At 44.6% G+C, this 27785-nt stretch overlaps 1 protein-coding gene across 1 annotated transcript in view; it reads right to left on the reverse strand.

Annotated features, from left to right (window-relative positions):
• Window positions 1–27785, reverse strand: part of LOC138259594 (gastrula zinc finger protein XlCGF57.1-like) — a 215101-nt gene that overhangs the window by 81489 nt on the left and 105827 nt on the right. Inside the window, exon 5 of the mRNA XM_069207427.1 lies at window positions 10711–10806. Within this exon, the coding sequence (XP_069063528.1) occupies window positions 10711–10806 (96 nt within the window). The remainder of the gene's footprint in view (window positions 1–10710; window positions 10807–27785) is intronic.

Genomic DNA, 27785 nt, shown 5'->3' on the forward strand with positions numbered 1-27785 from the left:
GGGATGGTGTTGGTGGTGCAGGTGGGAGTGGTGGCTGGTCCTGTTGTCTCCTCTCTGTGCTGGCTGACCATTGGCACCTGGCTGCTTGGGCTGGTGGGGGTGTCTTGTGGGAGACCTGTGGGACATGGGGAACACACTGTCAGTGTCTACTATCAGTTAAAAACTTCCTAATAAACAATTGCCTATGAAATGCCTACTTGACTACATTGCCCATAATGCATCATTCTGGTGTTTGCTACTCTGAAATGGAGCTATCTTGGTTGTGCATGCCCCTGTGTACATGGTGGGTGGGGGTATGGCATTGATGGGGGTACAAGCATATCACATTGTACTCACCGGTTGATGGTCCGGGCTTAGAGGTGTCCAGTTCTCCAAATCCAGTGACAGCCTCCGGCTCAAGGGTCTCCTCAACCCTTTCCTCCAGGGGTGTGGGTGGTGGTATGGTAGATGGTCCCCCTCCTGTGCCTCTCATCTCCCGGAGCCGTTCTGCCACCCTCTCCTTGGTCCGGGAGCGGAGGTCGTACCACCTCTTCTTTAGTTCTTCCACACTCCGGTGGCTGACCCCATGGGGGTTTACCTTGTCCTGGATATCCTGCCAAATTCGGTTTTTTTCTGTGTCTGGCACAGTGAGGGCTGCCTTGCCAAACAGCTCATCATGGTGCCGACAGCACTCATCTGTTAGCACCTCCAACTCCTTCTCAGCAAACTTGAGCTTCCTTTTCCTGGGAGTGTGAGCCATGGTTGCTGGTGCTCTGTTAGCTGTGCTGCAGTTATAAAGGGTGTGGTCCTCCCTCCTCCCAGGTGTATTTGTAAACTTCCTGGCTGTGATGTCATCATCATGTGCCAGGAAGTGTTTTCCTGAGTGTTCTGAAGTGATTTCTAGAGTGTTCTGCAGCACCTGCTTTCAATTTTCAGCACAGTCGCAATTTGCGACACCCACTCGCAAATTGCGAGTCAGTTTTTTGCGCGGTCGCAAAAAGCGACCTCGCAAACAGCGACCTCACAAACAGCGACCTCACAAACAGCGGACTCGCTATCTGCGGTGCGACTCCGGGTGCGAGTCGCAAATTGTCCGCGCACTTTCTACCTGAATTGCAGTTAGTGACTCGCAAATTGGGAGTCGCTATTTTTTTCCTACCTACATCTGGCCCTTAATGCTCTATCTGAATGTAGCATATCTTGAGGCAATCACATCCAGCGCAAGCACAGTGAATAAACAGTGCCATATAAGAAATAGTAAATAAATGCATTGATAAAGAAGTGGGATATGCTGCTCCATGAAGGTGTCCATAAAATTGATGTTTTGTCCTGAATTTTTATCCTGAATTTTGACCCTTTGAACTGACTTTTTACTGTCCTGTCCTGAATTTGCCTCCATGCCAGGTGGTCGCCCTAGCCCCATGGTGGAAGAGGATAAGACTAATGGATTAATTTGAAAAGAGATTACCCGAATTCCTAGTCACTGAATACCTGGACATACCAGTTTTTTATACTTTACCTAAAATTCACAAAAAAACACACCCTGCCCAACGATGAAACATTGTATTGGGTATAAATTGTATTCGCAAAATGCTATCAAAGATCAGCAATGTATTTCTCCATCCCATTGTAGAACACACAGATACTTACTAAAAGGCACAGAGGGATTGTTGGTTCAATTTAGAGACCCAACATTTGACCCAGCAAGGAATCTCTTAATTGGTGTGGATGTGGACAGCCTCTACACAAATTTCCCTCACGCTGAAACCATGAGAGTGATGGCGGTACTCCTGTACTCCACTGAATGGCGTCATGTTACCCCCCAGACATTTTGTTATCGAGTGTATGAGGCTAGCATTAACTAGGAATTATTTTGAGTGCAATAAGACACTGTTCTTGCAAACCCATGGTAGTCCTATGGACAGTGTATTTGCTACCAGTGTAGTCTGTCTAAACATTCATCACTTAGAGAAGATCATTCTCATCTATAGTAATCCTTACTTTGACCAGATACTATACTGGAAGTAGTACATAGATGATGTGCTGTTGATTTGGGAAGGTGATGAAACATCAGCCACCACTTTTGTGTCCTGGCTAAATACACAATACGTGTTCACATTTTACACATTGTACACACTTTATCAGAAAAGACAAGCTACCATTTGGGATGTCTATATCATTCATGAGAATCCGACGCCCTTAACGGACGTGTTTCACAAAAGCACTGACCGTTACAATTTAATTAAATTTGACATCGTTTATCCTCGACCCCGCCAGGAAAATTTACACTATGAGTAGTTCCTCAGATTACAGAAGAATTGTACCAAGAAAAAGGATTTCAGGACACAGTCAGGTCTCAGCCCAAAACAGAGAACAAGCATATCCAGACAGGATAATTCAAAAAGTTTTCAAGAGGACCAGTAATAATGATAGAAATGCACTCAGAATACAGTCTCTCGAAAACACCTATTAACCAATTGGTCTGTGTGACCACCCATTACCTGGTATCTAACAATGTGAAGAAGATAATCAATAAGAGTTAGGCCATTCTGAATACAGAAAAGCACAGGGCATGATTTAGATGTTGGCGTAGGGGAATACTTTGACACAAACGTGACGGATATCCCGTCTGCTGTATTACGATTCCATTATATCCTATGAGGATCATAATACGGCTGATGGGCTATCCGTCACGTTTGTGACAGAGTATTTCCTCTGCCAACATCTAAATCAGGCCCATAATTTTGAATCTTTTTGCACACAAAAGAAATAGGAGTCTCAGAGGTACCTAGTTCATACAAGGGACAAAAAGACAGTCTGGAAGCCTACACATGAAGGGGCACTGTGGGGTCTCGCTCCATTAACAGGAGATGGCCTCTGTGGTAACTGTAGTGTGTATCATTTTACCCAAAAAAACGACAGAGCTGGACCTGGGTCTCTCTAACCCATGGATCCAAAACACACCATTTGTAACAGGAGTCATTTACATCATCACTTGCTCCTGCAATATCTGGCATGTGGGGAGGATATGTTGCAAAGTTAAACTAAGAACGTGCAAACACAGGAACGATATCAGGTGTAACAGGGCATGCACAACAAATTGGCCAATCACTTCATTGCAGAAAAACACACCAATATTGATATGTACTGGACAGTCTTAGAACACATGGATCCGTAGGGCCCCAATATGAACCTCAACCGAATTCTCTTGGAAAGAGAACAACGGTGGGTGTACCATCTAAAGACCCACTATTCTGCCTGAATGTTGACATAATATGGTCCACTTTAAGTTAAATTTCTTGGGGGATTATTTGTAGGGTCACCCCTATCTGACTTTCTCTTTGAGGTGGGGTATTGTGACACTTTGCAACATGCTCCCATTCTGAGGGGGATGGACATGGTAATCCCCAAGCATTCAGTAACACTCCGGTCAAGTCACTAACGTGTACAGAGCTGTCTAACATTGGGCTCACAAAGTGTTGCCCCCACCACCTTTTGTTACGCCACAGGGAAGCCAACAAGCTCTGCATTATCGGCGTGCCCACTCTGACATATGGTCAGATCATATATTGTTTGCAACTACCATATTCATGATTTCATTCTAGCCTTCTGATGCAATGTGCAGTATTTATGGGGACTGACATGTTATTAAATTAAGAAGGCTAGCATTCTAGTCTTTTTCATGCCACCACTTTGGAACCTGGTCACGTTCGACATGCTTGTGGCACTATGCCCTCTTTCTACTTATTTACGAGATCTTCAGCAATGCATCTCCTTCGACATCGGAAGCTGCGGACAGGGGCAAGGCATACTGCCCTACGGTTCTCTTGACAGAGTGAGTATATCAGAGTGACCAAGTGGATGAATGGTAACAGCAGTGGCATGTCATTTCTCCTTGCTTCCAACGAGGGCATGTCATTCTTTCCAGAGTGTGACACAGAGACCGGGGCCCCCACATACTTTCCAGGTTGTATGTTTAAGACTCTGGGCAGGAGTATGTCTCTCATCTAAGTAACCCTTTATACTGAGGGCCACGAGTTGAGAATGCTTGAGATGAAACTCACTTTTTGTCACAGTTATTTGATAAGGTTAAATGCACAACAGGGATAGTTTTATGACATTTTTTCACGTGCGCAATATAGCGTGTACTGTGATATCTCTGGTTATTATACCTAAATAAGATATAAGTGTTGAGAAAAGACTAATTAAGGGACTATCTTTGTTGTTTGTTTATGTCTTCCTTTTAGGTTCCTAAATAAGGTCTCCCACAAAAGAGTAGGAGTACAAGACAACCTGAATAGATTTTTTTCTAATGTGTGTGCACGTAGTGGGTGCACCCTATAGAATAGGGCCCACCTTTTGCATGTTGGATCTTAGGTGGTCCTGAAGAAATTCGTTCACCGACATTTTTCAGATGAAACATGTTGACAATGAGACACACTGGCCCCAGTGTGATCAGTTTTTGTGTCACCTTTGTTTTTAATCATACCTTAAGGACACCATAATAAAGTATCTTTATAGGGTGCCATGTGGGTATTTTTAGCGTAGTTAGGTTCTAAGGCCCACTCAGTCACCATAGGTAATATCAAAGAACTCTCTCCTTTTGCAATGTCGAGCTGATCTGGAGTTGATACTCTCTCCAGATGCAGGTTCGATGATGCAGCATGCCATGTAAATAGCATGTGGATGAGGGCCATTATAGATACAAGGGTGTCCTTGTGATACAACTCGGGAAGACTGTTTGAAAGATTTGGACCCTTATTAAGACATTTGTGGTCAAAAGACCAACAGGGTTGCAATGGCAGCAGGACCGCCACCAATGTGGTGGTCCAACTGCCACATTACGACCGCGGGGGTAGCCCTGTGGTCAGACCGCCAGCACCGCAACTTTACCGCCACAGGATGGACTGGCAGTGCTGGCAGTTCTAATCCACCAGGGCAGCGCTGCCCTGGGGATTTTGCCTCCCCTCTCTGGTAGCGGTTTCATGGTGGTAGCACCGCTATGAAATAGCCGGCGGGGAAGGGGTGCAGGGGTGACCCTGCATTGCCCATGCACTTGGCATGGGCAGTGCAGGGGCCCCCTGGCCAGCCTCGTCATAATGTTCACTGTCTGCTCTGTGGACAGTTAACATCGCACCAGGGGCTGGTGCTCCCTACGCACTACAGCATTGCCACCGGCTCTATTATGAGCCGGAGACAATGCTGTAGGCCGTTTCCCGCTGACCCAGCGGGAAACTTGTAATGGGGCCCGTGGGGAGTATACCACACTGGCGGCAAGCTGCCCGCCGGGACTTCGGCGGACTGGCTTTTCCATCCGCCAAAGTTATAATCAACCCCTTTGTCTCTCCTCTTTAGACCAACCTTCTCTCTATGATTGGCATATTTTTGTTGGGGGACTGAGGGACGTTCCTTTTTCTTCACTTTTGCTCTTACCTCCTCTTCTGATTGTGTACAGTGCTGGTGTTGGACAACCCTCATAGCTGATATGTATCATATGAATTTAATAGTTGTAAGTTATAATTTGTTGCTGACCACTATGTATTATGGATTTGGATTATGGATATGGATTTGGTATTATTGTGTGACACAACAGTTATATATCAATGTATCTAATCATATGATGTCACGGCGACCTATAGGTTAGTAATTTTTTTTATTACCTACATAATGAAAGCAGTTTGCTGGTTGAATTGTTTGGAATTCGTGGGTTGTAAACTGAGCATCGCGCTTGAGGGGAGGGTGTGACTGTTTTCTGGGCTCTGTTGTCTGACTGCAGTTTTTGCATTTATCTACGAAATACCCAAGTTTTGAACAGTCTTTGGAAGTGTATACGCTCCTGGCGCTCCTAACGCTGACTGGTAGTGAGTTACAAAACTTGGCAGTTAGGACTGAGAAAGCAGTGCCTCCTACAGATTTCTTATGGTAAAGTGGTATGATGATAAGTGGTGCAAGACTGGAGTGCAGTGTTCTGTTTAGTTTGTAGTGCCTGAATTTAACTTGTAGATGTGGAATGCTCTGTGGTCAATGCATAGTACCTTGAACATTGCCATTGATTGCAGGACTTAGGTTGTGCGTTCTCTTGGGTCAAGGTGTTGAGGAACCCTTGTGGCACCATTTTGGATGAGTTGTATTTTGCAAACAGTTAATGCAGGAGCGCCGCGGTGTAAGCTGTTGGCATAGTCAAGCTTGGAGATTATGAACGTGAGAATTGATTGCAGTTATGTTGCAAAGCAAGGTATGAGAGGATGCAAAGTAGTGTTTTCACTGTGTAGGCTGCACTCTTCGTGAAGTTGTTAGCACAAGGGATCAAGGATAAGTCTCAATCCATGGTTACTCCTAGGTTTCCAACTTCTCTTGGTGTTGTCAGAGGAGCTTCAAGTTCCTTAGTCCATATGGCGGTAGACTGGTAGTTTTGTCATTGTTCACAAGTCATAATCTATGTTTTTGTTTGTTATGCTTATGATGTTTCTTCATCATTCATGTGTTTATGGGAAGTCATTGAGTTTTGAATTATAGAGGTCTTAAGGACTATCAATTGTTTAAATGATGATAGTGTCACCTGCATAGTTTTAGGAGGTGAGATTGTAAGATTTAATTAGATCTGGGAAGAGGGTTAGGTGGATGCCAATAAAAAAGGACCTGTGTGGAGTGCCACAGTGTTATGGGAGGAGGTGGTGTGAAAGGTGGTAGGCAGACTATACTTTGTCTGTCTGTGAGATAAGAAGCAACCCACTTTAAAGCATTTTCACAGATAATGGAGCTGATAAATCCAGAAGTAAAAAGGCACCTACTCTGTTTTTTAACACTGAGTTTTAGACCATTCCAGATAGATACAACGGCTGAGTCTGTGACAGTAATCCATTATGTTAATTAAAATTGGAAAGCTGAGTAAAAATGATCCATTTGATTTGGGCCTGTAATTTGTTCTATCAGATGGGTTGAGATTTTTGTTTTCGAGGAGAGGTCTGATGTACAGGGTTTTGAGATCAGGTGAGAATTAACCTTGTTTCAGGGTCTTGTTGAGGAGCTATCCGGCTACCTCTCATGCACAAGGTGAGGGAAGGATATCTTTAATGATTATTGTCGGTGCTGTGTCTGATGGTGATCCTGATGGTCTGGCTGCAGTGATATTATGGAGGAAATTGTTTTGCAACAAGATATTGTAAGTATGCACAATGTCTGGTCATTGTTGTCTGTTTCTTTGGTGTTTAGGTCACACATTGTTTTGGTGTTGTCTGTTTTTCTTCAGGTAATTTTCAATCTGTCATTTATTTAGAACAATTAATTGGAGATTTTGTCACAGAAGTCTTGTGATTGTCGTGTTTTTGTGTTTAGGCACTCTGGATCCCAGGATTCTGTTAGAATTTAATGGAGTTCTTTGGAATGGGAGTCTGCTACACTTATGCATTTGGCATAGTGGTTATTTTTGTGGTTCTGAGAGCTCCTTTGTATGTTGTGTTGTTGTGTTGTAGTGCGCTTTTGTCTCTTTCTTCTCCTGATTTCCTTCTTTTGCGCAGTAGGATGTTGAGTTGTATTTTTGTTCTTTTGATTCTATCATAACCATGCTATGTTATTTCTGTGGTTTGTGAATACCTCCAGAAACGAAACGAAACGAAAAATGCTTATAGTTTTTTTTTTTCAGGTGAGCTGCTGAATCAGAGTTTTCAACATAATTTTTGACAAGCTTGATATTGACATGATCCAGGAAAATGACTTATTCGTCCTGGTTTCTGATAAAAATGTAGCACTATGTAAGCTATTGTAGTAAGTATTCTTTATGCACTAAAGTGGTATGGATGATGCTGCTATAATAAAAAGTAGTTAAAATGTTAGAAGCTTTGTTGGCTATAATAAAATCTCCCTAAAGCTGATTTTGTTACTGAAGTTCAAAATACCAGTATTTTTCTCAACCCCTCAAATCCTTTGTATCCTCTCACAAGACATCTCCTAGAATATATCATGGCAGATTACTAGTAACACACACAGCTGTATCCCTTGGATTGGGGATTTACGTAAAAGGTGACTTATCTCGTTCCCCTAAATCTTCAAACTCATAACCGCTGTTTTCTAATTTATTTGCTGAAAATGTTTTCTTGGCATGAGCTCAGTCCTTCTATGCTCCATTTATATTGGTGCTTTCCTGTGTGTATTCCTAGTCGAAAGAAGCAGAGAGCTGAAGTCCTCCTACATCGGCACTGAACAAAATGCATAGTGGGAAAAAATCTTGCTCTGTCCTGCAGTCTTGTCACTCATCTACTTTTAATGCTCTACCCATTGGAGCCCAAGGCTTCAACTGCTTGAAGAATCTATGAAGCGTCTTCCTCACAAGTTCAAAATAATCTTAAAGTACGTACACAGTGTTTGCACTGTCCCTGCTGCACTTATGGTGTGCTCAAGGGATGCTGTCAAATGAGATTGTCATAGCAGCAGTAAATTGTTGCCCACAGAATCTTGGTTCACCACCAAGCCTTATTACTTCTTACTTCCTTGAGGTAATTCTACTAATTTGAGTTGACAGACATGCCTTTGTTAATCAACTACTATAAAAAAAAATACCTTGCCTTGAATGGCTGCATGCGCACTATAGGAAGCTGGAGTATTAATTTTCTTTCTGTTCTATTTCCCATGTTAATATTACTGCAGCGGTGAGTCCCACTTTCTGATTCTTTGATAATGTTTAAAAATGCCTATTGTCACCGTCAGAACATTGGAAGGCCTCAATTTCTTCTGGAGAGTTTTTGTGAAAGTAATGAGAACCATGTCCAGGGATGTAGGGATTGCCAGATTTTAATCTACGATTCTATATTTGTTTTCTCTTCATGATGTTTTCCTGTTCTTTATTTAATCAGAAGGTAGAGCAACTCGTATGGGTTTAAATGTATCAAAATATGATGAAGTAGCTATTGATACATACTTGGATCTGCAGGTTACCTTTTTTTTATCAATTACATGCTTACCTGTAGGTTATTAGTGCCGTTTGCATGGTAATCAGAAGGAATTCTGTGAAGTGCAACTATTTCTGCGTATAACATATATCTAACTACAGGTACTGATTGATGTAAAAACATGATTGCATAGAAGGGGAATTATTTATTTTAGTAGTGCTAGTTGGCACCAATATACTGAACATGATCTGTGGCATTCAAAAGCATGATCAGTATAGTATCATTGTGGCAAAGCCTCACATGGTATCAACTGTATTTTTTGACTATGGAGAGGTCTACTTGCAAATGGACTGTGCTTTACAGAGAACCCCAAACATTGGTCAGAAATGCCCGGATGGATTGTCCCTTCAGCCAACTCCAGTATTTTTTTATTACTCACAGAGCCTCATTATGATGTTCAATATGTGGTATGTTAACAATACCAGAGGTAAGACCTAACCCCCAATATAATACATGTTCCCACTCATCCGCTGACTTTTTGCACGTAGTCTGGTACTGTCATGTCAATACGGGATATTGGACACAAATCCTGAATGAACTCTCCTCGTGTAGGGTCTTGCCCTCTCCACTGATGGTCCTCCTTGGAGTTTTGAAAGGTGTTGGGGGCTCTCTGGCTCTACGAACATTGGGCACTGCGCTACTCATAGCAAAGAGAGACATTGCCACACACTGGGCGACAAGTATTCCTCCCTCACTTGTCAAGGTGAGGGTGGGCGATGGACTGGTGTGCCCAACTGGAATGGCCTGTGTACCAGGCAAGGAGCTGCCTGAAAAAGTACGACAATGTTTGGTCCAAATGGATGGGAACTGCATGATCAGAAGTGTTTTTTTATATCTGGTATGTGGGCTTTGAAATGATGAAACTACCTGTTGATTCTTGGCCAGCACACAGCTGGACTTCAATGGATATATGAAATATTGTAACACCACGAGTTGCTTTCATCTTGCACTGAGACACTTTATTATACAAATGACACAATAAGATTGGTTATAAAAAAAAATAAACAATACCATGGTTTCCTTTAACTCAACTGAATAACACATTTTTAAAGGATTCGGTGATTCTAGGTCAAGTTCCATGGTAATTACTTATTCTCCACTGCAGTTTCCCTCACCCCACGAATTGCCTGTTTTCAGTAGATGAAACTGAAGAGTTCAACCATAATTCCAAAGACTTCATCATTCCTGATAAGGCTGGTAACTGGGTTACTACCACCATAAGGAAATATGAGCTTCTTCTAATGAAGGCCCTAGTGACCTGAACAGAGGTCCCTTTCACCAATCCCAGCATTTAAAGACTTGGGCAGAGCACATTCGCTTCTGAGAAGAGGAAATCATCTGGACAGACACCTATCCGGATACTTCAGTGACTATTCAGTATGGGCTGTTTAGAATATAATTGTGGACTAAATTATGTGACTAATGTAAAATAAAGGAATCCCGTTTATTTTCACCGACTTTGGTGTGCTCTCTAACCTTTAGCCATATGGTAAGTCTACATCCATGTCTTCTTTTTGTCCAGGTTGCTCCACAGGCCATGACTCTGAGCAAGGAAAAGGCAGATAATGCAGACTCCGCATTGATGAAGAAAGAACACACTTTATTGAACTGAGTGAGGTGTAACAGTTCCAGCCTGCAACAACGCACCCTGGAAAACCAACAGTAAAATACAAACAGCACAATCAGTCGTAACAGATTTCACACAGACCTTAAAGAATAACACCGACACACACATTCGCAGCTATACTCTGGACATCCATAACCCAAGTAAATTAATAGTACTAACCGGTGTTTTCTCCAACTACGTCCTGCACCGCCTGACAATGTGCCTCTTTTTCTTTCTTAAACCTTTCTGACAACACGGATGTATTAACCGGAAATGCTGTAAGAAAGAGAACATAATAATCCTGATGAAAGAAGAAGAAATAATGTTCCAGGTAATGGGCATAAAATAATCTAAGTTTGAAGATTCAATGTCGCTTGCTAATGAACGAGGAAAACTGAAATATTATCTGACTCTGCATTTCCCGTTAATTCTTGCCTCTGTGGTAACTGGGGTTCATATCCCCGCAAACCTATAGATCCTTTCACGAACAATTACCATGAGCTTTGCCATCGCATATGTTGTCCGTATCTTGGTCCTCCATAAACTGACTGAGAGGGGCTCATCTTATGTCTATATATTAGTAGACAAGAAACATCTTAACCTATCTAACCAAACAAAATCACTAGTGGCTCTAAACAGAGTGTGATTCTGAAAATGTTTTTAACGGACTGCATTATTGTCATCTGGTACTACTGGAGTTTTGAATCATAGATTTGCCGCTTTTGCCACAGAATCCATCATCTGCTGCATAATCTGCAGATTTTACCAAAAAACGTTCCTATTTCAATCGTTTCAACAGTTACCAAAAACAATGTTGCGCAGCACAGTGAAAGGCCCTCTGCAAAGGTTAACTGTTCATCTTTCTGTTGCCTATTGTTACATTTGGGTGTTAAACTGGCGCTAATGAGGTGCAACCAATGCCCAGACAATGTTAACAAATGTACACAAATGTGCTGCACATGCCCCATATTTGTCTTTTCTTGGTGCATAACTTACTCAACCCTGCCGCATACGTCCTTCCTCTGCCACTTAATTTCAGTGGCCCTGGGTATATCCAAGTTATGTTCTGGTTTTCATGTTTTATGTATTTTTGTTTTTTCAGTTTTGGGTGCGGCTTAGTGTTTATCCACAGTTTTGAAATACTTTCAATAGGCAGAGCTGGGAGAAAAGTCTATGTATATGTTATTTTCCTCTCAACCTCCCCCCCCCCCTTCCTTGCATCGGCCTGATTGTGGCCACTGTAGAAGCTGGTTTAGCCTGTAATTATCCATGGGAGAAAGATCGAAGACCTTGGAATATCCCTTACCATTCTTGACCTCCCGATTTTTATAGAGTTCACCGAAGAGGATTGGAATGGAACATCTTGAACTATAGAACCTAGGATCTGTCACCCCAGGGGGAAAGTATGGATTGTGAACAACGGATTTCATTCGGGATCATCACATTTTGGGGGGAGATAGATTATTAAATATTTTATTGGTTTCAAAACGTGCTTGTTGCAATGTTTGCGCATTAGTAGCTGATGGAACTGCTACACACATTCCTATTGATTTGGCAAAGTTAACTTTAAAACCTGAAATATCAGAGAATATTTGAAGTTTGATTGTTTCGGCAGGAAGGGAAGGGTGTCATAAAACATGGGCTATCATCTACAAATATTATCAATACCAAGAGTTAAAAGGCTCTGAGTCGAGAGTCCGCTGATTTGAGTTCTTTTGTATTTTTGTGATTAGTGGCTCCACGGACAAGGCAAAGAGAAGCAGTGAAGGGAGAAACACTGTCTGGTTCCTCTAGTTGGAGTTATCCTGTCCAATAGAACAATGTTCAACTTGATACTCCCTTTTGGATATTTGTATTCAAATAGAATAATTGTCTTCATGGTTGCACCTTGTTCTGTCTTGTCTAATAATGTTTTAGGAGGCTGCACAGTACCTTATCAAATGCCTTTTCAGAGTTCAATGGGAGTAAGACTAGTATATAGTTGTTATGTTCTGCGATGTTTGTAGGATCAACTGCCAGGCGTATATTATCCCATGTCTGTGTATTCTTGCCAAAATGGATTGATATATGGATATCGACTGCTGCCACATTGGGTTATGACATGTGACAAGGATTCTGGTGAATCTTTTGCCATTTTTGTTCAATAGGAACAGAGGTCTATAAGCCGTGCATTTAGTTAGGTCTTTATCAGGCTTTACAATAATTGAGTATGTGGACTCCACATTGGGCTTGATTTAAAGTTTGGCAGATAGGGCTACTCCATCACAAATGTGTTGGATGGGACATGGCCAAGATAGTGACCAAGCAAGTCGTAAAAGAGCAGAGCTCTGTGACTCAGGCCCGAAATTAAACATCCTGACACAGCACAGTCACCCCCATGGTAACATAACGCAGGAACACCGTCATTACCGCGGTGTGTCCCCGCCGAGCTGAAGTTTGGGGCGATGGTAAAAGTGCAGCCGAGTGATGCAGAAGGAGCCGACTGCTCTAGTGGCCTGCGCTGCAGGAAGCAGCCTGTTGCACTTGATGTTTTGGAAAGTCTAGGGGTCTGATTCACATACCTCCACTGCACCCCTCTGCCCCCCTCTACCCACCCCCCAGAGCACCCAACTAGGTCCCTACAGTGAGTGGACTGAAGCCGCAGCCGAGGTGCAGCGCCAATCCCACTCACAGCCTCATGAGGGCCACAGGGGTCATATGGCGGCGGCAGAGGTTACCTCGCAGAGGACTGGTCAGCTGGGCAAACCCATCCTCCACCTCTGAGAGGACCCCACCGGTGCCCTGAGGGACAGAGAATAAAGGCTGGGGTGTGGCTTGCTCCCAGGATCGCTTTGCCACTGAGAGTGATATCGAAGGGGAGAAAATGGAGGAGGAAACACAGCACGGGCTACTGAAATCCGTCAGAGGCAGCAAGGCGCCACACATCGAAAGTGAGAGAATCCGGATGTATCTAATACTGCAGAGCCCTGTAGCCCCTTCTCACCCATCCCACCCCCCCAATGGAATAAATAACTGTCCGGAACAAGCATTGGCTGCCAGAGCAACTGAGAGGTCGGGGTAGCTTCCCCCCTGGGGTGCAGCAGTGGTTGCACTCGCCTCTCTGCGGCCTCTCTGGGGTGGGGTTGACAGCACGTGCCCGTTGGCCAGCATTGGAGCATTGCCACTGGTGTGCATACTCCTGACATTGGAGGCCTCTTCCCCTTGGAGGGGGTATTATAATAATACCAATGAAAAAGGGATAAGTCAGGGGACCAAAATAACTGCAGAGCAATCAGCAAGGAAAAACACAGGCCGCAGTGACCGAATGGCCAGGCATTGTGGCACTATGAGCACAATTGACATATGCCCTTAACCCCATCCCCTGCTGTGAAGAACCCTGGACATAATGGTATGCATAAAACAGGATAGACAGCTGGAGGGACCACCTGGTGCGTCGGGGAGCAGAGAGAGAACCACCCACCATCCCAGAGGAATCCCTGGGCAGCACCCTAGCGGAGCATTCACCTAGGTTTGATGAGATACTATCTGCAGTACGGGACATCAAATCCACGTTGGAACCCAAGATAGATGCCCTACGAATAGACATGGGCCTAATGAGGAAAGACCACAAGAAGCTGACAGAATGAGTAAAATTCACAGAATCCAACCTGACCTCCCCCACACTGTTGCTTGCAGATGCCACTGCCCATATTAAGGCCCTACAACAAGAAGTGGCAAACCTCCTTCAGCGGGCGGATGATCAAAAAGGCAGATCCCGCAACAATGTGCGAATAGTGGGTCTCCCAGAGCATGTAGAGGGCCCCAGTTTGGAACTGTATCTTGAGGCATGGTTCTCATCGACAATCCTACAGGGCAAACATTCAACTTTCTTCTCGGTTGAATACGCACACACGGTTCCGGGCAGACCTCTCCTGCCGGGATCCCCTCCTCACCCGGTGGGGCCTGTCTCTTCAATTACAGAGAGAGAGACCACATCCTGCAGGTCACCAGCTCAACAGGCCCTTGGATGGTGGAGGGCTGCCAGGTCAACATTTATCCTGACTACACCCTCAAGGTACAGTGCAAGATGTCCTCCTTTTTGACATTGAAAAAGAGCCTTGGAGACTATAACATCAAATATGCACTGCAGTCACCAACCACTCTACGAATCATGCACTGTGACAGTGTCACCCTTTGCTCCACACCGGAGGGGGCATGGGCATGGATGGAACGCAGAGACATGACCACCACACCAGTGGAATGCCAAGAATGTACTGCAGGATGGTGGAGCTGTTGTGTAGCCATTTTAGTTATAGCTCCATGCATGTTATTTTAACACGCTAGGCCGCTGTGCACTTTAACCTAGATATAATTTATTTAGCTTCGCATTATTATTATTATAATAACCATTTTTACGGTCTTGTTTTATTTTCCTCTGTCTAACTGTTTTTGCCTAGACTAGAACTCTGTTCTCAAAGAAGACATTCTTGATCACTCTGTGCTTCATTCAAGGCTGCAGTTCGGTACATTGCTGGTGAACGTGGTACAAGTTTAGTCTCCAACATTCATAGAAAATACACATCCTTACAAAGGGACATTTTCTCAGAACATCAGCTTTGTTATTATATAAACACTTCCTTGTCCCTTACACGTTAGAGGGAGATTCCAGCCAGGGAACCACGAATGTATGCTGATTGCTGAATGCTTCGCTACAGATGCCAACGCAGACCAGAGGCCTTTGCTCAGGTATGGGGGTTGATGTCTTCCCAGGGGAACCTGAAAGGCAGAACTAGAGCTTAACATGCTGTGCTCAAATTATAACTTAGATAGGAAATAGTTCATCGATCATAGTGACAATATGATAGCGTTGTTTTTATGCTTCACTCTTCTCGTCACAATTTTAATACTGTCATGTTGTGTCGTCCTGGTTATTGCAGCTCACACTTGCTATCTATGATGCAGTCATTTTATTAAACTCATTATTGAAACATATACTGCCTCTGTTTGTCGTTTATAAATGAGACTGAATTGTAAATGAGAGAACCGGATGCGACCTGAGTGACCACGACTTCCCTGAAAAGCCTAGTATGTCATGCGCCCGGCTGCCCAATCATCACTATCCTTTGGTAGAGATGAGGCACTTTTAGTTAGCCGGAGCAAAACCCGGATTAGAGCGACAGGTGTCACCCGCAGTGGGTTAGACTCAGTCTACCACACCGCGGACGATTTTGCTGCTCAAAATCAAGTAGTCTCATTAGAATAATTAGAGCCTACACGACAGAGCCAGGGGTACAGGGGGTCTCGCCGCAGATGCCCCAGGTGGGTCCTTAGAAAGAACATGCAGCAAAGGAGAGGGCACTGGTGGTTACTGAGGTGGAACTGCATGGGGCGGCGCCCTCACCGTCCCCCTCAGAGTTGGGACGACAGAAGGAAGAAATATTTGATACTGTCCACTCCCCCATGGGTGCACTACTGGGTGGGAGCCCCCAGAAGACCCCCTCAAGCTGGTCTAAGAAGTTATATAGTACAAAAGCCGGGGTGACACGCTGTTGATTGCTGCTATCTACGCAAAGGGGGGGATAGACGTTACTGCAACCCCATACAGGCTGGGTTCCTGGGAACACAAAGAAAGGGGGTGCATTTCTTGACCCATAGTCACATCTCCCTAACACGAATAGTGTATCCATAGCTGACTAGTTAGATACTTTGTTGTTAGATTGCTGTACAGTGCCATTGGCTGGACGCCTGTTGGCTTATCTGTCTGGGAAGGTTTGTTTGAGCTGTTCACAGGGGTTGACAAGGAACTTGTTCATATAGCAATTAATATGGTTGATTTTGTGTTCATGTATAGGTGTGTGGCATTGGGGAGGTTGAGGGGAGGGCAAGTACAGGGTAGCCAGTGTGCTACAGGGTAGAGTGGATGCACAACTGAATTTGCTACGACCTACAGACCGAGCCAACTACTGCCCACATGACGCAATACATGATTCTCTCCTGGAACATTAGGGGACTTGCAGGATACGTTAAACATTACCAGGTGCAGCAAAATACCTGCGCAGACGCAAGATACATGTAGCACTGCTCCAGGGAACCCACCTCACTGCACTAGACCTCAAAGTTATGCACAGACGTTGAGGGGGCACTCTAACAAGGACTACCTATTCTAGATATGCCAGAGGGGTACTAATATGGGTGGCAAGTGATACATATTAAGATTGACCTAGAGGGTAGGTTTGCAGTGCTGGAGGAGAACCTTGTTGGCTCCCCAATATCAATAATCTCCTTATATTCACCCAAATCCAATCAAGCAATATTTTTGCAATCAATCACTCAAGCACTCCACTACATTATGCTAGCGCCATGTTTTTGGGGAGGGGACTTCAATTGTGTGTCGGATTTGCACAGAGATATTTAACGTCCACCCATATTGGGGGCCCAGTCCACAAGCCTGTTGCATCACCTGAGGTAATGGCCGACTTATATGCAGCTTACTGAAGCCTGGAGTAGCTTTCACTCCACTACTAGAGACCATTCTTTTCACTACAGATTACGTGATCTGCACACTAGAATAGATCTCATTTACTACAGCCTAGAGGCGCTCTCGAAGGCAGATGGCACCGAACACCTAAGGAGAACCTTATCCGACCATTGCTCCCTACAGCTCCAGGTAACATGGGGTCACGGGCACCTGAGAATACCCACATGGAGACTTCCAGTGACAGCCATGGAAGACCAGGCATTCTGCGAAGCCATGTTAGGCCACAACACCAAGCACTTTGAGATTAACGAGGGCACAGCCTCCAATGCAGGCATCAAATGGGACCCACTTAAAATAGTCCTTTGACGCCACTCAATTACAACAGTTTATGACACTAGGCAAGCACTGCAACAGGAGCTGCAAAAACTAGAAACAGACATACGACAATGTGAACAGCGGCTGCCCCATTAGCAAAGATACAACTTGACTACAGGGCTGCATTAGACCGCCTAGGTAAAGTAGACTACAGGTTATATCAGACAACAAAACACGTAGAGGGTGATAAAGCAGGTAAATGCCTAACCTGGCTCCTGACATCAGAATCCCCCCTCCCCTGAGTTCCTATAACCACTATCCTTGACGAGAAGGGTGTTCTCCTCAATACACAGGAATACGTTAACTCGGCCTTTCGCTTCAACTACTCCTAGCTATATTCGGCCTCAGCCTACTCTGTGGGACTACTGCTTGCCTCTGTGCGAAGCAGTATTGGCGGTACTGCCCAAACTGGATAGAGACCCTCAGTCTCTGCCCCCTCTCCCTACTAAACATGGATATAAGATCTTAGGAAAGGCACTGGCAAATAGGCTGATCCCTATAGTGCAAAGTGTAGTACAAGCTGACCAGAGTGGATTCATCCCTGACATGGAACACTTTTATGAATCTAAGATACCTTTTCAGGCTCATGGGTTGGGTGAAAATCACAGGATTAAAACCCTGGGTGGCTGCATTGGACATAGAAAAGGAGTTTGACACTCTGGGATGGCATTATCTGCAGAAGCCCTAAAAAAGAATAGACATAGGCCCACGATTACTCTGTATGGTCACCTTACTCTATAACTCCCCACTAGCACGGGCGAAAACCGGAAACGTTATTACCAAGCCGTTCACCATGGAGAAAGGCACTCGCCAGGGCTGCCCACTCTCTCCACTGATATTCGCACTGGTTATGGAGCCACTGGTGTGTGTGCCCTGAGCACGCACGTGTCGGATTAGGGCAGCCGTGCTGGAGATACCTGGCATGTAATATCATTGTACGCCGACAATGCCTTGGTGTATTTTCGGGATGATAAGTCTACATTCCACCAACTGATGGAACTCCTGCAACCGTTTGGGGAGGCATCAGGTCTGAAGGTGAACTGGGAGAAATCCTGTCTGTTCCCTCTCACATCCCTATTAGAGGAGCAGCGGGAAGGGTCCCGCTTATCACACTTCCATGGGTAGAGGATTCAATTAAATATTTAGGCATTCTCATATACCCCTCTGAGAAAGACCTCATAGATGGCAACATAGACAGGACGCTCGTAGGAGCGCAATAATCCCATCAGCTTTGGACCTCTCTTCGCCTTTACCCCGCAGGTAGGATCTCTACATTCAAGATGTTGATACTTCTACGACTTCTATACTTTTTTTCGCCCGTCCCTGCCCTACTGCCCAGCAGACTGTTTGCGGATATTTGCTTCTTGCTGACAGTGCTGCAATGGGCAGGGGAAGACGCCGTGTGGCCCTTTCCAAAATGTACGCCTGTTAGATGGAGGGGGGATGGGCACCCCCAACTACAAATACTAATATGCAGCCTCTCGGCTCTAGTGGCCAATGCGATGGATGGCGGGTCAGAACCTAACTGAACTGGGGAACTGACCGGGGGGGGACCACTCCCATGTAGATATTAGGTTGGCTCTTAAGGCCAAATTAAGTGACGCCCAAAGCAGATACTAATGTCCTAATGGGAGTCACCAAGAAGTGCTGGACCACATACACACCCACAAAACTCACCTGCCCACCATACGACCCCAGGGTTATCCCTCTGGGCAGTGGCAGGTTGCTCAGAGCTACGTTCATGCCCTACCTCAATTTATTAGGCCGAAGCGGGCCTTACCGAATGGGAGGACCTCTTTACAGATCGGATATTAAATACATTTGAGAACCTGGTGGCTGGTTATGGCATCCCGCCAGGGCCTTTTCTGACTTACACCATGCTCACATGCTATTTATCAGATATAGCTCAAAACCCACGACGAACCGGAGACATCGCGTTTGCTCCAGGTGCTGCTGACATTTGGGGGAGCATGAAAAGCAGTTACCAACCTTTATATCTCATTAAGTGCGGATAGAGAGCAATGCTTCCACACACTCAGATCTAACTGGGAAGCATCCCTCAACACTGCACTCACAGACAAACAATGGACGCAGAGCTTGTCAATACGAAAAATCATCTCCACCAGCGCTAGGCTGAAATACACACATTTCAACTACCTGTACCAAACCTACCTCACTCCGGAGCGTTTGACACAGGTATGCCCAGGAGCAGCAAATACATGCCCGGGTTGCCAAACACAGGCACCTGATTTCACACATGTGGTCTGGACTTACCCTCATCTTGGTCGCTACTGGAAGGACATCACTGAGCTCCTCTCCACAGTGACAGGTACACAACTTCAACAGGAGGGGCTACACTACATCCTTGGGGTTACCTCCCGCACTGCAGAGCATAAACCTATAAATACACTCATCGACTTAGCGTTAGTGCTAGTGAAGCATAGAATAGCAGTGTGCTGGAAAGCAGCCACTGCCCCGTCCACCAACTTGTGGAAATCTGACTTGCGTACAGCGATAATAGTGGAGCAACATGCATTACTGACTGCCAGAACACAAGGCACACCACCAACTAGACCTCCAAACTGACAGAGATACCTAGAAAGATTGGAAGCACAACCCAACATAGATTCACACTAGAGGAGGCCTTACCTCCTCGTATATATTAAAGCACACAGATTAAATGAAAAGCTGTGCATGTTCAGTAAGAACCGTTCTTAATGCGAACGCACCATGAAGAGTATCGACCCACAACACCGGAATACTTACCCCGACCACTATGCTACAGCAGAAAGCAAAGACACCTGGTTAGCTGCCCCTCAAATCTCAGCTGCCCCTCCCTTGCTCACTAAAGACTGCTACTTACCAGACACACTGAGGTGCACTACAAACCAAACACCACAGTTTAAGCTGTAATCTACTTTTGTTCATCCTGGGTGTGCAAGAAAGTATGGATGGCGACAGGTCACAACCGTACAAGACCATTGCACTACATTATACCTAACCTGACAAGGAATCCTAAATGTACTGTATCACACAATGGCTGTATATTGCAAACTGCTAAATTCAAGTTGTAACATCCAATCATAAATTGCATGTAATATGTGGCTTGTACCTACTTCACCTATGGCTTACAAACCAATAAAAATATTTAATAAAAAAAATGTAACTGATATCCCGTCTGCCGTATTACGAGTCCATTATATCCTATGGACATCATAATACAGCGGACAGAATATCCGTCACGTTTGTGACGTAGTGACCAGTCCGTAAAACTCTAAATCAGGCCCATTGTTTCTGTTACTTTTTCTGATTGTATAAAAATAAACACTTTCGTCACAGGCTCTGTCACTATATCAAGAAATGTTTTATAGAATGTGGCCTTAAAGACATCTGGCTCTGGGGTATTTCTAACTTAAAAGTATTTTAACAACCAGTTTTATCTCATATGCTGTTATGAGTTCTTTTAATTGTGCTAACACTTCGGGGCCTACAGTTGGAAATTAGTAATCTTTCATGTATGAATCAAATATATCCTTGTTGATACCCTGGGGCACTTCTTGGAAAGACTATTATTCCTGGAAGTGATTCAGAATAACTTATCACAGTGTACATTTTCTTGCCATTGTTTTCAATGCTCTTAATGTAATTCCTCATTCATACTTTTTCAGTTTTGTAGGCAAACATTGAATCAGCTTTTTCCCTGCATGCATAGTATTCCTGGTTAAAATATAGCAGTTTGTGTCTGGCATCAGTCATTACAACATGTTCTAGTTCCACTCTAGCCTACCATAGGAATTGGTACGTTTGTCCATTTAGTTTTTGCTGGTCATCTAAATGGCATACTCTATAGTTTCTAGAGTCATTTTCATTTCCTTTTGCATACACACAAAATTAGTTATATCTTTGATACATTTTCCTCTACTGACTGCTTTGTCCACACACCATGTCACGTCCCAGAAATTATCATTTTCTGTATTTTCTTGAAAGTAATGTTCTAGGACCTTCCTCATGGAAGATCGTGCTGTCTGATCTCTAAATGCTGTTATGTATTTTTGTATAGTTGGTAAATACTCTAATAATATTGAAACTGATTAGTGGTCCGACTGGACCTATAGAGTATGTGACACAAAAATATTTATTCTTGTGAATGATTTATGTGCATTGGAATAATATGAATGATCCTACCTATTAAACACAGCATAATTGTTCCATATGGGCCAGTTTTGCCCCTATGGATGCTGCCGGGGTGCCCTGCTTTTCGTTTGAGACAAGAAGAGGCACAGTAGATGGAGGCGGGACTCACCACATTGGGCAAGCTCTTCAATTATACGGTTCTATGCATTGTTGAGGGCCTTGTTTATGACTATAGTATTCCACCGGGCTCTTTTCTTATTTACGCTACCCTTACACATCACCTGCACCAGGTCTGACATAGGACATGTGATGAGCCAGAGACCTCACAGTTTCTACAAACACTAGTCATGCACAGGATTACACATCGAGCAACTACGTGCCTATACAGCTCATTGCACACCAACAGAAGTACACCGCTTGCATCCTTATGAACATACTGGGACACCACACTATCTATTATGCTTACAGACAATGAAACCAGTGCACAAGTTTACCCAAAATAATCTCCATTTATGCTAGATTTAGAAATGTGAAGTTCAACTATCTCCACCTCATTTATCTTGGTCCAGTGTGTATATCACATATGTATCAAGCCACTGATGATACCTGCCCCTGCTGCTCCACTACAGAGGCAGATTTCACACACATGGTATGGTCCTGCCAGTCATCACTTCTTACTTGGGTTTGGTGTTCGACTATACTTCACAAGTCTTAGGCTCCCTCCTCCCGAAGGACGTGCCTCACTGTCTACTAGGCTTCACTTCATGCACAGCCAGCCCAAAACCATCCAATAAATTAATTGACTTAGCTCTGATTCTCGTCAAATGCCAAATAGCTATGAGCTGGAAATCGTCCCTTGCCCCCTCAATACCTTTGTGGCTCGCTGATCTGCATTCTGGCGTATTGGCAGAGAGGAATGCATTGTGCACACTAGGTGTGGGGCATGCTGGTCCAACCATACCTCCAGACTGGAAACAGTAGTTGTCCTCTGTGGAGGCCAAGTCCAACAAGATGCCACCCTGAACTCTTGCCCCCCTTTGTTATTAGTGGGTGCCGTCACCTAGGGATCCTCACCCTGCCCCCTCCCACCTATATTATTATCATGAAAGGGAAGTCACTGGCCATGTCTGTGTATGGACTGTATTTCTGGGAGGGGGAACCCTTTTGCACACTGACAATTGTCAAACCTACCCACCCCATTCGCTCCCGCTCCGTGTGGAGACCTGCTTGCCCATCCCCCCTTTCTTAACCTACCTCGATATCCAGACCCCTGCCCCTACATGCCCATCTAGCACACCTCCCTTCCCCGCCGGCAGCATACCCACACTATACTAGCAACTGCGCACATTGAATTATGTTTTGTTGATGTTGTTTTTAAACATAATAAATTGTTGGGTAGACAGTATAATACAGGGTATGAATGTAGACCAGTGCACAGGTTGCACAGGGTGGGGACTCTATAACTCCATCGCAAAGGTATACAAACATGGTTGTACACGCTGTATGTTTGGACACCTATCACTTGACAGCTTTTGATTCTGTTGTGATATCTGTCTGTCTTTCTGATGTTACAAATGCAAATAAATATTTTTTAAAAAAAGAATGATCCCATGTCTGTGAAGGCCAGGTCATTGATTTCACGTTTTGGTGAGGTCAGGGTAGGCTGTCTGTGGAATTCTAGTTTATGAGTGATCAAGTCAGAGATAAGTGTCACATTAAAATCTCTACCTCTTATTACATCACCACTAATGAATATGGACAGCTTCAGGAAAGTTTCATAAAACGTTTCCTTCCCTTTAAGGAGTGTATAAAGAATGACTAAGGTAACCCATCAGTTGACTAAAGTCCCTTTTATACACATCACTCTACCTGTACCCTTCTAAATCTCTACATTGAGTTTCAGCTATAACGTAGACTTTTCTCCTCAACATTGCAACTCACTTAGTTTTAGTGCATGCAGTTGTGTGCATTAGACAGGGGTAGAAGCATAAACCTAATCATAAGATGTCCTGCTTCTATAAGTGGGTTACCTGAACTACAACAATATTGCTCTCTTTTCTGTGCAGGCATTTAAATAAAGCCTCCCTTTTCATGGGAGATCTAAGTCCCTGAGTATTCAGGGTTGCAATCTTAACTACTGTCATGTCAACAATGACGTCAGGTCTGTCGCCTACAAATCAGCAGATCCTTGCTTCATGTCATATCTCCAGACTAACCACAAAAGACACCATTGCTGTTAATTCTTTAGTTCTGGTTAAAAGCTTGGCCCACTCCTACTCCTGGTCCTTCTCTTCACAACCCTCTAGTCCTCTTCTACATCTAGTCCTGTCCTCCTCTTCCTCCTTAAGATCACTTTTCTCTGGTGCTTTCCACCTGGTGCGCCTCCTGGTCCTGTTCTGGGTCTTGTACTTGTCTTGGCTGTTCTTGCATTGGCTCTAGTGACCTTCCTCATACTCCTGGTACTGCTCAGAGACCTGATCATGCCTGGTCCTTCTGGTCCTAGTCCCCGTGGCTTTACCCCTCCTGACCTTCTGACTCTTCCTTGACTGCCTATTAGTTTTTTTCCTCCTCCTTCCAATCATGCTCCTGGTCCTTCCTTCTACCTAAGGTCCTTGTCTCACTCCTTAGCCTCCTGGTCCGGCACACATTGTCCTAGTTCACATAATCCTAGTACTCATTATCGTGATCCTTCAGGTCTGGGTCTTTTTCCCAGTCTTCTGGCCGTGGTCCAGGTTTCCCCATGTCCTCTTGGTCCTTCTGCTCCTGGTCCTGCTAACGTCCCTGGTCCTAGTGCTTCTGATACTGATCCTTGTGGTGTTGAACCTTCTAGTTATGGTCTTTCTATTCCCGATCCACCCAATCCCTATTGTATTCCTGGCCTCCTAAACTTAGAGTCGTTCCTAGTTTTCTTACTCGTCCTTTTCCTCTTAGTCCTAATCATCTTTACTTTAGTCTTCCTGGTTCTGGCCCATTGCCCTGGAACACCTAATCCTCTTCCTATCGGCCCAAGTGGTCCTGGTCCTCCTGGTCTTGGCTGTTTCAGCCCTGGACCCATGGTCCTGGTCTCTTTGGTTCTCTTGACCTAGGTCCTCCTGACCCAGACGGTCTTGATCTTCTTGGTCCTAGTCCAACTGGTCATAATCCTCTTGATCCTCCCAGGCCTGGCCTTCCTGTCCCTTGTTGTACAACTGGTCCTGGTCTCCCCTGATGATCTTAGTCCTTCTGTTGGTCTCGACCACTCCCCTCCTAAAGAGCAGCCGGCCACTACCTCTAAGCTTTCTAATCAGATTTCGTTTTAAATTAATGGCTACTGGATGCTTATGCTGGGGGCCATAAAGGAGGATACAATTTGAGAGCTCATTAATATTCATTATGAGGATACTTCCACAAAGACAGCTGTGTTATTCTCCCGAAGCATGCATAGAGCTACATGTGTTACATTCTTCTGTAAATGTTGTAATCTTCACCATGATTATCTGTTAATAAGTGCTAAGCAACAACATTTTGAATTCAGAAGCTGGAAAGGTAGATTAGGAAAGGAACAGTGTTCAGGCGCATAGCTTGGTCAGTGTGATTGGAGGGTGTGAACTTCAGATTTCCCAACAACCATGCTCAGACATCTTGTTAAAACCCATTATATGAGAAGTAGGACATGAATGGGCTCTAGGGGCAGTGGAAAGAGAGAGGAGGGCAGATTATTAGGGGTAGTTTTCATGCAGTACTTCCAAACTTATCAACATTTTTAAGGCCTTCAAAAGATAGATGAGAGAAAGGGAATGCGTTTTGTTCAGTGTGGGCATGTAAAAATAACAGGTGAAATTCGACAGACACTTCACATTACCCAACTGAAAGCACTTGTACCCAACTATTTCCCCATCCCTAAATAATAACATTTTTAGGGGAGTGTAACACCCCAAACACAACACCCTCACCTCCCCCCTCCTCCCAGATCTTTGCCCCTGGCAGTGTTATGCAATGAGAGGAGTTTTACAAAATGTTTCAAAGATAAAAAGGCATGTATTGTTTACATTTATAAAAAAGCATTGGCAAAGCCAATAGGTTTCGCCTTTGTTTTTTCTTCTGCATTCTATCTTACCACCTAACAGGAAGATAAATATTGGAAAAAGGTTATAATAATGTTTGACTTAAATTTGATGAACCGTTAATAGTTGTTTATGCTGTGAGGAATACTGAATTAATAACAACATAAACAACTATAAACGGTTCATCAAATTTAAAACAAACATTATTATAACCTTTTTCTAAAATTTGGAATCCAATTAGATAGTAAGATAGAATGCAAAATACAAAAACAATGGCGAAACCACCAGAATCCCATAAGTGTGACACAAGTTCAAATCATCAAGTTGTGGAAGTCATATATTTACTTACTCTGTTCTGAAAATCAGGAAAATTAGGAGAATAAAATATTCTACTGTACAAGCACTGTAAATGGTTGTATGACACAAACACGCATGCCGGAACCACACATGCCTTAACAACGAAGTCAGAACTACTACCGCGTCTTTTCCACGTATGCTTTTAGCACCCATGCCTTTACAAACAATTTTGTTGTAAAAGCATGCTTAGTAAAGGCATATGTGGAAACAGCATGTGTGGTTGTGTCATACAACCCCCTACCTACCAACTAAAAAAGTACCCCAAACCGCCCATCCGCCCTGAGGCCCAAAACAACCCCTGCCCCTAATAAGTAAACTACCCAGTCACCCCTCACCCACCCTGAGCCCTAGTACCTTTCCCCACCCCTAATAATTTAACTACCCCCTACCCACCCTAAACCCTAAAGAAAAACTACCCCAGCCCCCACACCCCTAAAATCGAAACTACTCCGACATCCCCCACCCTCCCTGAGCCCTAAAACCTTCCCCATCCCTAACAACTGAACTACACTGAGCTCCCCACCCACCGTAGGCCCTAAAAAAACGACCTCAACCCCCTCACCCCTGCCCCTAAAAACTAAACGACCCCAACACCCCCACCAGCCCTGAGCTCTAAAACCTTCCCCTACCCCTAAAAATGGAAACACCCCTCACCCACCCTAAACCCTAAAGAAAAACTACCCCGCCCCCTACGCCCCTGCCCCTAAAAAGGAAACTACCCCGCCATCCCCCACCTGCCCTGAGCCCTAAAACCTTCCCCCACCCATAACAACAAAACTACACCGAGCTCCCCACCCACCCTAAGCACTAAAAAAATACCATTCAACCCCCTCACACCTGCCCCTAAAAACTAAACAACCCCAACTCCCCCACCCGCCATAAGCTCTATAACCTTCCCCTACCCTTAATAACTGAACTACCACAACCTCCCCACCCAGCCTAAGCCCTAAAAAAAATACCCAACCCCCCCACCCTGCCCCTAAAAACTAAACTACCCCGACACCCCCACCCACCCTGAGCCCTAAAACAGTCCCCACCCCTAAAAAATAAACTACCCGAACCCCCTACCCCCCCTAATCCCTAAAAAATAAACTACCCTGACCCCCTCCACTCCTGCCCCTAACAAATAAACTACCCTGGCCCCCCACCCAACCTAAGCCCTAAATCCGCCCCACTGCTAGAAACTACCCCCAACCCCACTTTCCTCACCAAGTCCTCTCCCGATCCATCCTCCTCTCCTCCCGCCCTCCCTTAGACCTTCTCACACCCCTAAAAAATAAACTACCCCACCTCTGCCCCTAAAACATAAACTACCCTGACCCCCCACCCACCCTAAGCCCTTAATGCACCTCACCCTAAAACTACCCCCCAAACCTGCCCCAGCCCTATTTACCTACCTGCGTCCTCTCCTGGTCCACTAGACTGCTCTCTGCCTGTTTCTCTGCCTTAACCACGCATATGCATAGTTTGGTACATGCGTGGTTAAGGCAGAGAAAAAGGCAGTCGTTTTGTTTATGACACCTTGTTTAGGACGTTTCCCACTGTAAATATGCCTGTGAAACTCAAGACTTGTTTCCAATTCAATGTTCTTTAACAACTGTATTATGGAATTTATAAATCACCCTTCAGAGGACTGGCGCACTGCAGCCTGCCAGTCTTAATCAGAATAATATTAGAAAATAAAGTAGTTCCATGATGAAAAGCGCTGATGTCACTGCACCACTTTCTGCCTGAGTATGGAGGAAATGGAACTCGCAGTAGGTGGTTATGAAAGATGGCCACTGTTCAGGTATAGGGAAGGCCTGCTCAAAGGTAGAAGAGCAGGCGCATGAAAGAGTGGCACATGTGTGAGCCACTACCCAGAAAAGGTGCATGACAGTCCAGCATAG

This window comes from Pleurodeles waltl, chromosome 9 (genome assembly GCF_031143425.1).
Source record: "Pleurodeles waltl isolate 20211129_DDA chromosome 9, aPleWal1.hap1.20221129, whole genome shotgun sequence".
Taxonomy (NCBI): Eukaryota; Metazoa; Chordata; class Amphibia; order Caudata; family Salamandridae; genus Pleurodeles; species Pleurodeles waltl.